The sequence below is a fragment of the Leptodactylus fuscus genome, chromosome 10, assembly GCF_031893055.1.
Source record: "Leptodactylus fuscus isolate aLepFus1 chromosome 10, aLepFus1.hap2, whole genome shotgun sequence".
NCBI lineage: Eukaryota > Metazoa > Chordata > Amphibia > Anura > Leptodactylidae > Leptodactylus > Leptodactylus fuscus.
Window position 1 is genome coordinate 23,917 of NC_134274.1, and position 13,164 is coordinate 37,080.

Sequence of the window (13,164 nt, forward strand, 5' to 3'; positions counted from 1 at the left end):
ATTATAAGCTCTTTAGTACGCCCCCCAGTATTATAAGCTCTTTAGTACGCCCCCCAGTATTATAAGCTCTTTAGTACACCCCCCAGTATTATACACTCTTTAGTACGCCCCCCAGTATTATATGCACTTTAGTACGCCCCCCCCAGTATTATACACTCTTTAGTACGCCCCCCCAGTATTATATACTCTTTAGTACGCCCCCCAGTATTATATGCTCTTTAGTACGCCCCCCAGTATTATATGCTCTTTAGTACGCCCCCCAGTATTATGAGCTCTTTAGTACCCTCCCCAGTATTATATGCGCTTTAGTACACTCCCCCCCCCAGTATTATATGCTCTTTAGTACGCCCCCCCAGTATTATAAGCTCTTTGGTACGCCCCCCAGTATTATATGCTCTTTAGTACGCCCCCCAGTATTATATGCTCTTTAGAACGCCCCCCCAGTATTATAAGCTCTTTAGTACGCCCCCCAGTATTATAAGCTCTTTAGAACGCCCCCCCAGTATTATAAGCTCTTTAGTACGCCCCCCAGTATTATATGCTCTTTAGTATGCCCTCCCAGTATTATAAGCTCTTTAGTACGCCCCCCAGTATTATAAGTTCTTTAGTACGCCCCCAGTATTATAAGCTCTTTACTATGCCTCCCAGTATTATAAGCTCTTTAGTACGCCCCCAGTATTATAAGCTCTTTAGTACGCCCCCCGGTATTATATGCTCTTTAGTACGCCCCCCCAGTATTATAAACTCTTTAGTACGCCCCCCCAGTATTATAAGCTCTTTAGTACGCCCCCCCAGTATTATATGCTCTTTAGTACGCCCCCCAGTATTATATGTTCTTTAGTACGCCCCCCCAGTATTACATGCTCTTCAGTACGCCCCCCAGTATTATATGCTCTTTAGTACGCCCCCCCAGTATTATACACTCTTTAGTACGCCCCCCAGTATTATATGCTCTTTAGTATGCCCCCCAGTATTATAAGCTCTTTAGTATGCCCCCCCAGTATTATACACTTTTTAGTACGCCCCCCCAGTATTATAAGCTCTTTAGTACGCCCCCCCAGTATTGTAAGCTCTTTAGTACGCCCCCAGTATTATATGCTCTTTAGTACGCCCCCCAAGTATTATATGCTCTTTAGTATGCCCCCCCAGTATTATATGCTCTTTAGTACGCCCCCCCCAGTATTATAAGCTCTTTAGCATGCCCCCCCAGCATTATATGCTCTTTAGTACGCCCCCCAGTATTATATGCTCTTTAGTACACCCCCCAGTATTATACACTCTTTAGTACGCCCCCCAGTATTATATGCACTTTAGTACGCCCCCCCAGTATTATACACTCTTTAGTACGCCCCCCCAGTATTATATGCTCTTTAGTACGCCCCCCCAGTATTATATGCTCTTTAGTAAGCCCCCCAGTATTATATGCTCTTTAGTACGCCCCCCAGTATTATATGCTCTTTAGTACGCCCCCCCAGTATTATGAGCTCTTTAGTACGCCCCCCAGTATTATATGCTCTTTAGTACGCCCCCCAGTATTATATGCTCTTTAGTACACTCCCCCCCCAGTATTATATGCTCTTTAGTACGCCCCCCCAGTATTATAAGCTCTTTGGTACGCCCCCCAGTATTATAAGCTCTTTAGTACGCTCCCCCCCAGTATTATATGCTCTTTAGTATGCCCCCCCAGTATTATATGCTCTTTAGTACGCCCCCCCAGTATTATAAGCTCTTTAGTACGCCCCCCAGTATTATATGCTCTTTAGTACACCCCCCAGTATTATAAGCTTTTTAGTACGCCCCCCAGTATTATATGCTCTTTAGTACGCCCCCCAGTATTATAAGCTCTTTAGTACACCCCCCAGTATTAAATGCACTTTAGTACGCCCCGCCAGTATTATACACTCTTTAGTACGCCCCCCCAGTATTATATGCTCTTTAGTACGCCCCCCAGTGTTATGTGCTCTTTAGTATGCCCCCCCAGTATTATAAGCTCTTTAGTACGCCCCCCCCAGTATTATAAGCTCTTTAGTACGTCCCCCCCCAGTATTATACACTCTTTAGTACATCCCCCCAGTATTATATGCTCTTTATTATGCCCCCCAGTATTATACACTCTTTAGTACGTCCCCCCAGTATTATATGCTCTTTAGTACGCCCCCCAGTATTATATGCTCTTTAATACGCCCCCCAGTATTATAAGCTCTTTAGTACGCCCCCCAGTATTATAAGCTCTTTAGTACGCCCCCCCCAGTATTATAAGCTCTTTAGTACGCCCCCCCAGTATTATAAGCTCTTTAGTACGCCCCCCCCAGTATTATATGCACTTTAGTACGCCCCCCCAGTATTATAAGCTCTTTAGTACGCCCCCCAGTATTATATACTCTTTAGTACGCCCCCCATTATTATATGCTCTTTAGTACGCCCCCCCCCCAGTATTATAAGCTCTTTAGTACGCCCCCCAGTATTATATGCTCTTTAGTACGCCCCCCAGTATTATAAGCTCTTTAGTACGCCCTCCCAGTATTATAAGCTCTTTAGTACGCCCCCAGTATTATATGCTCTTTAGTACGCCCCCCAGTATTATAAGCTCTTTAGTACGCTCCCCCCCAGTATTATATGCTCTTTAGTATGCCCCCCCAGTATTATATGCTCTTTAGTACGCCCCCCCAGTATTATAAGCTCTTTAGTACGCCCCCCAGTATTATAAGCTCTTTAGTACGCTCCCCCCCAGTATTATATGCTCTTTAGTATGCCCCCCCAGTATTATATGCTCTTTAGTACGCCCCCCCAGTATTATAAGCTCTTTAGTACGCCCCCCAGTATTATATGCTCTTTAGTACACCCCCCAGTATTATAAGCTTTTTAGTACGCCCCCCAGTATTATATGCTCTTTAGTACGCCCCCCAGTATTATAAGCTCTTTAGTACACCCCCCAGTATTAAATGCACTTTAGTACGCCCCGCCAGTATTATACACTCTTTAGTACGCCCCCCCCAGTATTATATGCTCTTTAGTACGCCCCCCAGTGTTATGTGCTCTTTAGTATGCCCCCCCAGTATTATAAGCTCTTTAGTACGCCCCCCCCCAGTATTATAAGCTCTTTAGTACGTCCCCCCCCAGTATTATACACTCTTTAGTACATCCCCCCAGTATTATATGCTCTTTATTATGCCCCCCAGTATTATACACTCTTTAGTACGTCCCCCCAGTATTATATGCTCTTTAGTACGCCCCCCCCCCAGTATTATATGCTCTTTAGTACGCCCCCCAGTATTATAAGCTCTTTAGTACGCCCCCCAGTATTATAAGCTCTTTAGTACGCCCCCCCAGTATTATAAGCTCTTTAGTACGCCCCCCCAGTATTATAAGCTCTTTAGTACGCCCCCCCAGTATTATAAGCTCTTTAGTACGCCCCCCCCAGTATTATATGCTCTGTAGTATGCCCCCCCAGTATTATAAGCTCTTTAGTACGCCCCCCCAGTATTATAAGCTCTTTAGTACGCCCCCCCAGTATTATATGCTCTGTAGTATGCCCCCCCAGTATTATAAGCTCTTTAGTACGCCCCCCAGTATTATATACTCTTTAGTACGCCCCCCATTATTATATGCTCTTTAGTACGCCCCCCCCCAGTATTATAAGCTCTTTAGTACGCCCCCCAGTATTATATGCTCTTTAGTACGCCCCCCAGTATTATAAGCTCTTTAGTACGCCCTCCCAGTATTATAAGCTCTTTAGTACGCCCCCAGTATTATATGCTCTTTAGTACGCCCCCCAGTATTATAAGCTCTTTAGTACGCCCCCCCAGTATTATAAGCTCTTTAGTACGCCCCCCAGTATTATATGCTCTTTAGTACGCCCCCCAGTATTATAAGCTCTTTAGTGCGCCCCCCCCAGTATTATAAGCTCTTTAGTACGCCCCCCAGTATTATATGCTCTTTAGTACACTCCCCAGTATTATAAGCTCTTTAGTACGCCTCCCCCCATTATTATATGCTCTTTAGTACGCCCCCCCAGTATTATAAGCTCTTTAGTACGCCCCCCCAGTATTATAAGCTCTTTAGTACACCCCCCAGTATTATACATTCTTTAGTACGCCCCCCCAGTATTATAAGCTCTTTAGTACACCCCCCCAGTATTATGAGCTCTTTAGTACGCCCCCCCCCAGTATTATATGCTCTTTAGTACGCCCCCCAGTATTATATGCTCTTTAGTACGCCCCCCAGTATTATATGCTCTTTAGTACGCCCCCCCCCCAGTATTATGAGCTCTTTAGTACGCCCCCCCCAGTATTATATGCTCTTTAGTACGCCCCCCAGTATTATATGCTCTTTAGTACACTCCCCCCCCCAGTATTATAAGCTCTTTAGTACGCTCCCCCCCAGTATTATATGCTCTTTAGTACGCCCCCCCAGTATTATAAGCTCTTTAGTACGCCCCCCAGTATTATATGCTCTTTAGTACACCCCCCAGTATTATAAGCTCTTTAGTACGCCCCCCAGTATTATAAGCTCTTTAGTACGCCCCCCAGTATTATACACTCTTTAGTACACCCCCCAGTATTAAATGCACTTTAGTACGCTCCCTCCCCAGTATTATACACTCTTTAGTACGCCCCCCCAGTATTATATGCTCTTTAGTACGCCCCCCAGTATTATATGCTCTTTAGTACGCCCCCCCAGTATTATACACTCTTTAGTACGCCCCCCCAGTATTATATGCTCTTTAGTATGCCCCCCCAGTATTATAAGCTCTTTAGTACGCCCCCCCAGTATTATACACTCTTTAGTACATCCCCCAGTATTGTATGCTCTTTTGTATGCCCCCCTGTATTATATGCTCTTTAGTACGTCCCCACAGTATTATATGCTCTTTAGTACGCCCCCCAGTATTATATGCTCTTTAGTATGCCCCCCAGTATTATATGCTCTTTAGTACGCCCCCCAGTATTATAAGCTATTTAGTACGCCCCCCCCAGTATTATATGCTCTTTAGTACGCCCCCCAGTATTATATGCTCTTTAGTACACCCCCCAGTATTATACACTCTTTAGTACACCCCCCAGTATTAAATGCACTTTAGTACGCTCCCCCCCCCAGTATTATACACTCTTTAGTACGCCCCCCCAGTATTATATGCTCTTTAGTACGCCCCCCAGTATTATATGCTCTTTAGTACGCCCCCCCAGTATTATACACTCTTTAGTACGCCCCCCCCAGTATTATATGCTCTTTAGTATGCCCCCCCAGTATTATAAGCTCTTTAGTACGCCCCCCCAGTATTATACACTCTTTAGTACATCCCCCAGTATTGTATGCTCTTTAGTATGCCCCCCTGTATTATATGCTCTTTAGTACGCCCCCCAGTATTATATGCTCTTTAGTACGCCCCCCAGTATTATATGCTCTTTAGTACGCCCCCCAGTATTATATGCTCTTTAGTACTCCTCCCCAGTATTATAAGCTCTTTAGTACGCCCCCCCAGTATTATATGCTCTTTAGTACGCCCCCCAGTATTATAAGCTCTTTAGTACACCTTCCTGTATTATAAGCTCTTTAGTACATCCCCCCAGTATTATAGGCACTTTAGTACCCCCCAGTATTATATACTCTTTAGTACGCCCCCCCGTATTATAAGCTCTTTAGTACGCTCCCCAGTATTATATGCTCTTTAGTACACCCCCCAGTATTATATGCTCTTTAGTACGCCCCCCAGTATTATAAGCTCTTTAGTACGCCCCCCAGTATTATAAGCTCTTTAGTACGCCCCCCAGTATTATAAGCTCTTTAGTACACTCTCCCCCAGTATTATATGCTCTTTAATACTCCCCCCCAGTATTATATGCTCTTTAGTACGCCCCCCAGTATTATAAGCTCTTTAATACTCCCCCCCAGTATTATATGCTCTTTAGTACGCCCTCCAATATTATATGCTCTTTAGTACGCCCCCCCAGTATTATAAGCTCTTTAGTACGCCCCCCAGTATTGCATGCTCTTTAGTACGCCCCCCCAGTATTATATGCTCTTTAATACTCCCCCCCAGTATTATATGCTCTTTAGTACGCCCCCCAGTATTATATGCTCTTTAGTACGCCCCCCAGTATTATAAGCTCTTTAATACTCCCCCCCAGTATTATATGCTCTTTAGTACGCCCCCCAGTATTATATGCTCTTTAGTACGCCCCCCCAGTATTATAAGCTCTTTAATACTCCCCCCCCAGTATTATATGCTCTTTAGTACGCCCCCCAGTATTATATGCTCTTTAGTACGCCCCCCAGTATTATATGCTCTTTAGTACGCCCCCCCCCAGTATTATGAGCTCTTTAGTACGCCCCCCCCCAGTATTATATGCTCTTTAGTACGCCCCCCAGTATTATATGCTCTTTAGTACACTCCCCCCCCAGTATTATAAGCTCTTTAGTACGCTCCCCCCCAGTATTATATGCTCTTTAGTACGCCCCCCCAGTATTATAAGCTCTTTAGTACGCCCCCCAGTATTATATGCTCTTTAGTACACCCCCCAGTATTATAAGCTCTTTAGTACGCCCCCCAGTATTATAAGCTCTTTAGTACGCCCCCCAGTATTATACACTCTTTAGTACACCCCCCAGTATTAAATGCACTTTAGTACGCTCCCCCCCCAGTATTATACACTCTTTAGTACGCCCCCCCAGTATTATATGCTCTTTAGTACGCCCCCCAGTATTATATGCTCTTTAGTACGCCCCCCCAGTATTATACACTCTTTAGTACGCCCCCCCAGTATTATATGCTCTTTAGTATGCCCCCCCAGTATTATAAGCTCTTTAGTACGCCCCCCCAGTATTATACACTCTTTAGTACATCCCCCAGTATTGTATGCTCTTTTGTATGCCCCCCTGTATTATATGCTCTTTAGTACGTCCCCACAGTATTATATGCTCTTTAGTACGCCCCCCAGTATTATATGCTCTTTAGTATGCCCCCCAGTATTATATGCTCTTTAGTACGCCCCCCAGTATTATAAGCTATTTAGTACGCCCCCCCAGTATTATATGCTCTTTAGTACGCCCCCCAGTATTATACACTCTTTAGTACACCCCCCAGTATTAAATGCACTTTAGTACGCTCCCCCCCCAGTATTATACACTCTTTAGTACGCCCCCCCAGTATTATATGCTCTTTAGTACGCCCCCCAGTATTATATGCTCTTTAGTACGCCCCCCCAGTATTATACACTCTTTAGTACGCCCCCCCAGTATTATATGCTCTTTAGTATGCCCCCCCAGTATTATAAGCTCTTTAGTACGCCCCCCCAGTATTATAAGCTCTTTAGTACGCCCCCCCAGTATTATACACTCTTTAGTACATCCCCCAGTATTGTATGCTCTTTAGTATGCCCCCCTGTATTATATGCTCTTTAGTACGCCCCCCAGTATTATATGCTCTTTAGTACGCCCCCCAGTATTATATGCTCTTTAGTACGCCCCCCAGTATTATATGCTCTTTAGTACTCCTCCCCAGTATTATAAGCTCTTTAGTACGCCCCCCCAGTATTATATGCTCTTTAGTACGCCCCCCAGTATTATAAGCTCTTTAGTACACCTTCCTGTATTATAAGCTCTTTAGTACGCCCCCCAGTATTATAAGCTCTTTAGTACGCCCCCCAGTATTATAAGCTCTTTAGTACACTCTCCCCCAGTATTATATACTCTTTAGTACGCCCCCCCGTATTATAAGCTCTTTAGTACGCTCCCCAGTATTATATGCTCTTTAGTACACCCCCCAGTATTATATGCTCTTTAGTACGCCCCCCAGTATTATAAGCTCTTTAGTACGCCCCCCAGTATTATAAGCTCTTTAGTACGCCCCCCAGTATTATAAGCTCTTTAGTACACTCTCCCCCAGTATTATATGCTCTTTAATACTCCCCCCCAGTATTATATGCTCTTTAGTACGCCCCCCAGTATTATAAGCTCTTTAATACTCCCCCCCAGTATTATATGCTCTTTAGTACGCCCTCCAATATTATATGCTCTTTAGTACGCCCCCCCAGTATTATAAGCTCTTTAGTACGCCCCCCAGTATTGCATGCTCTTTAGTACTCCCCCCAGTATTATATGCTCTTTAATACTCCCCCCCAGTATTATATGCTCTTTAGTACGCCCCCCAGTATTATATGCTCTTTAGTACGCCCCCCAGTATTATAAGCTCTTTAATACTCCCCCCCAGTATTATATGCTCTTTAGTACGCCCCCCAGTATTATATGCTCTTTAGTACGCCCCCCCAGTATTATAAGCTCTTTAATACTCCCCCCCCAGTATTATATGCTCTTTAGTACGCCCCCCAGTATTATATGCTCTTTAGTACGCCCCCCAGTATTATAAGCTCTTTAGTACACCCCCCAGTATTATATGCTCTTTAGTACGCCCCCCAGTATTATATGCTCTTTAATACTCCCCCCCCCAGTATTATATGCTCTTTAGTACGCCCCCCCCCCCAGTATTATAAGCTCTTTAGTACGCCCCCCAGTATTATAAGCTATTTAGTACACCCCCCAGTATTATATGCTCTTTAGTACGCCCCCCAGTATTATAAGCTCTTTAGTACACCCCCCAGTATTATATGCTCTTTAATACTTCCCCCCCAGTATTATATGCTCTTTAGTACGCCCCCCAGTATTATATGCTCTTTAATACTTCCCCCCCAGTATTATATGCTCTTTAGTACGCCCCCCAGTATTATGAGTCAAACACTCTCATACTCACCCATGAAGAGCCGCCGGCATCCACCTCCTTTTCCCTGCGGGTGCTGATGACGTCATTGCGCCCGAATCGGGGCAGAGGTCAAACTCTGCAGTAAGTTTAGGCCGCGGTCACACGATCCGCATCCTACACTGACGGCTTTTAGCTGTATGTTCATTTACACATACAACTGAAGGCAGAGATCGCTCATCAATGGGGTATCCTGCACTGGATTCCCCGTTGGTGAGTGATCTGGGCGACCGCACGTGTGCCATAGGTTCGCCATCACTGCCATAGAAGATGTGCCCAGGCTGTGCAGGAGGGGGAGGCGCCGCTTATCCCTGCTATGTAAACAGGTTATAGCCTCCTTATCTACCATGTATGTGTCCTGTAGATGCCGAAACAGGAGAAATATATGTGTACACTAGCAGTGGCCCTGGAGTGGCCCTAAAAATTAAGTGCCCCCGTGCCCTCCCCCCGGGGCTGTGACAACCTCTCAGACATGATATATACAGGTTGGTTGTCAGTAACAGGGGGCGGGGCTGTGACTACCTCTCACACATGATATATACATGCTGATTGGCTCTTCCTGATATTTTATTCAGAAGACGTATTTCTTCCCAATAATTCTTACAATTCTACATATTTTGTTACACAGATTTAGTAATAATTTCACCCAAAACTGCAGGTAGAATTTGGGGTCCCCTCCTCTTCTTTTGCTCCAGGCCTGTCATATTTGGGGCCCCCTCCTCTTCTTTTGCTCCAGGCCTCTCATATTTGGGGCCCCCTCCTATCTGCAGACGGCTCCAGGCTTTTATACGTACTTGTCATCCTGAGATTGTTGATATTCTGCACACTTTTGGTTTGCAGCTTCTTGCACTCTTCTCCTCTCTCCATCCTCCATGCTTAGTGAGCACAGACACACAATGCACAGACTGAGTCACTTTGTATCTGTGTCAGGTGTGATTATTATATTGCCCACACCTGTTACTTGTATCCTTTGTATCGGGTATTGGGGGGATTCTTGTATTGCTCACACCTTTTACTTGTATCCTTTGTATCTGGTGTTGGGGGGATTCTTGTATTGCCCACACCTTTTACTTGTATCCTTTGTATCTGCTGTTGGGGGGATTCTTATATTGCCCACACCTGTTATGCAAAATCACAGCCACAAAATATACAATCCCGGCTCCCATTGAAATCAATGGGAGCGTATACGGCGCTCAAAATCTCACACGGCGTATACGTGCCACATCACATGGCACGTTACTCCATGTGAACTCCCCCTAACTTGTATCCTTTGTATCTGTCAGGGGGATTCTTACATTGCCCACACCTGTTACTTGTATCCTTTGTATCTGTGTCAGGGGGATTCTTATATTGCTCACACCTGTTACTTGCCACAGGGGAGTCTTAACCAGTGTCACAGGCTGGAAACAAAGTTATTTACATGATTATAAATGATTCCTACAATTCTGTCCGGCCCATTTTTAGACACTTGTGTGAATTGACGTCCAATTTTCTTTTTTTCCTCTTTTTTTGTGTTGTTCCAATATACACAAAGGAAATAATGTGAGTGTAAGGCAATGGCTGGGAATTGTAAGATCTGTCTGAGAAATCCTTCTCCACTTTCAGGACTAATACCAGGGGTGCTGCCCCCCACTGACTGTAATTGGTCCATATCTTCTTTTCTCTTGGCTCAGGCCATTCTTGCAGAACACGATGTGAATTGTATTGGTGTTGATTGGCGCGTCGGTTCAGGGTCCGTGTTATTGTATGTCCAGGCTGCAAACAACGCTCGTCTTGTGGGGGCTGAAATTGCCTATATGATGAAGACGTGGCAGGTACGTGGCCTGTGTATATACCGATATCTCTGTGCACCTCATACACGTTATATATATTGTGTATATAGGTGTAGTATATGTTGTGTACATAGGTGCATGCACAATGACTGTCTGTGTCTTCTCAGGACCAGCTGGGGTATCCTCCATCCAATGTTCACATCATCGGCCATAGTCTGGGCGCACACGCTGCAGGAGAGGCTGGGAAGAGATTCCCTGGAGTCAGAAGGATCACAGGTATGGAGAGTCTGAGGCTGCCTGCCATGTTGGCTCCTGCCTGCTCTGTTGGCTCCTGCCTGCCATGTTGGCTCCTGCCCGTTGGGTCCTGCCTGCCATGTTGGCTCCTGCCCATTGGGTCCTGCCTGCCATGTTGGCTCCTGCCTGCCATGTTAGTTCCTGCCTGCCATGTGGGCTCCTACCTGCTGGGTCCTGCCTGCCATGTTGGGTCCTGCCTGCCATGTCCTGCTTGCCCTGTTGACTGCTGCCTGTCCTTATTTCACCCTAATATATCACTCCGGAGGAACCTTTTGGATCTGCACCAATGTTGTGGTGTTAGAAGGGACACCTGATGGTGCTGACTATATTTGGACATCAATTTGTGACTTTTCGCTTGTTTTTATAAATTGAAGGGGGGGTTTATTGGGGGGGGGGGGGGTGTCAAATGACTAATATATTGAGTTGAAAGCCAGAAAATGGTTCAAATTGTCTCCCCCTTTTGCTTTTCTGATCTTTGCACACTCTTGGCCTTCTCAGTCAGCTTCCTGAGGTAGTCACCTGGAATGGTTCAGACGTAGATGCCTTGAGATTCTCGCCTTCCTAATGTGAGACCATCAGTTGTGTTGTGCAGGGGCCAGATAGGTTCTCAGTTCTATACAGTGTTTGGCCATAAACATCTATTGTCTTTAGCCACATTATGGCCAGAACCTTGTGGGACATGAAGGCTAGTCAGTCTGGAAAATGTCAAGAACTTTGAAGATCTCCTCAAAATCTGCCATGAAAAACATCTAACCTTAGGAGAGGATGATGTGGCCTCCGCAAACACCCGGCCTAAACAAAACCAAGACGGTTTGGGATGATCTGGACTTCAAGACTGATGGAGAACCATTCCAGGTGACTACCTCATGAAGCTGATGGAGAGAATATGAAGGGTGTGCAAATATAAATCTACAATCCTTCAAAAAAATCAAACTTTCCTCCTCATAAACTCCTCAAATCTTATACACAGCAAAATTATTAACGGGGTTGTGGTCTGTGACTGGCTAAGCCGTGATTCTTGTGTGCCAGGATGGACCCGTGACTAGAGACTGGCTGAGGACCCGAGCAGTGTGTAAACGGCAGAGGATGGATGGACATCCCCTTTAATTGCCCTGTATAGTCTGCAGAAAGACTCAGCACCCCCTAGTGGTGGCAGCAGACAGAAATAGTTATTAGGTCTCGGCTCCACCACCCACAAAGCTCGCACTCACTTTCTTCTCATTGTCTTGTAAGGTCTGGACCCCGCCCGGCCCATGTTTGAGGACACCCCTGAAGAAGTGCGCTTGGACCGCTCCGACGCTGACTTGGTTGATGTGATCCACACGGACACCAAACCTATTACTGGTAATGATTTGTACTATTAGAGATCTGGTTGTCACATCGAGCGCCGACCCCTGGAGCCCCCTCCCTCCCCCCGACCTCTGACCCCTGACTCCTAAAAATCCAGGAACATCATACAGTCCATTAAACAATTAAGTCTAACAGCTCATGATGACAGAAAAAAGCGTCTGGCTGACGCGTATCGGAGCCTAATAGCGCTCCTTACTCATAGCCCGACAACACCCGAAGACTGGAACCCAATTCCATCATCACCTGTGTCAGTCCGCAAGTAGAAATGACCAATAAATAACAAGAGAAGGGAGAAGAATCCTGAAGTGAAACATACAAGACATAATGAGCGAAAATAACCGCACACAATGACTGAAGGCTCCTCCAAGTACAATAATAATAATAATAATACATGTTATTTCTATAGCGCCAACATAGTCCGCAGCGCTGTACAATTACAATAATAATAATACATGTTATTTCTATAGCGCCAACATAGTCCGCAGCGCTGTACAATTACAATAATAATAATACATGTTATTTCTATAGCGCCAACATAGTCCGCAGCGCTGTACAATCACAATAATAATAAATTATTTTTATTGTAATTGTACAGCGCTGCGTAGTATGTTGGCGCTATAGAAATAACGTATTATTATTATTGTACTTGGAGGAGCCTTCAGTCATTGTGTGCGGTTATTTTCGCTCATTATGTCTTGTATGTTTCACTTCAGGATTCTTCTCCCTTCTCTTGTTATTTATTGGCCATTTCCACTTGCGGACTGACACAGGTGATGATGGAATTGGGTTGCAGTCTTCATGTGTCGTCAGGCTATGAGTAAGGAGCGCTATTAGGCTTCTTCTGTCATCATGAGCTGTTAGACTTAATTGTTTAATGGACTGTATGATGTTCCTGGATTTTTATAATAGAAGTTCAGTTTTATGGCCGGGATTGATCGCTGGATATACTTTTCGATTCACTGGATCTCAACCTCAGGCCGAGAGGCTCTTGACATC

At 45.2% G+C, this 13,164-nt stretch overlaps 1 protein-coding gene across 2 annotated transcripts in view; it reads left to right on the forward strand.

Annotated features, from left to right (window-relative positions):
- The window catches only part of LOC142219077 (pancreatic lipase-related protein 2-like), a 55,296-nt gene that overhangs the window by 21,523 nt on the left and 20,609 nt on the right, over nt 1-13,164 (forward strand). For both annotated transcript variants that reach the window (XM_075288037.1, XM_075288038.1), the window contains exons 2-4: nt 10,426-10,566; nt 10,692-10,800; nt 12,052-12,162. In XM_075288037.1, the coding sequence (XP_075144138.1) occupies nt 10,426-10,566; nt 10,692-10,800; nt 12,052-12,162 (361 nt within the window). The remainder of the gene's footprint in view (nt 1-10,425; nt 10,567-10,691; nt 10,801-12,051; nt 12,163-13,164) is intronic.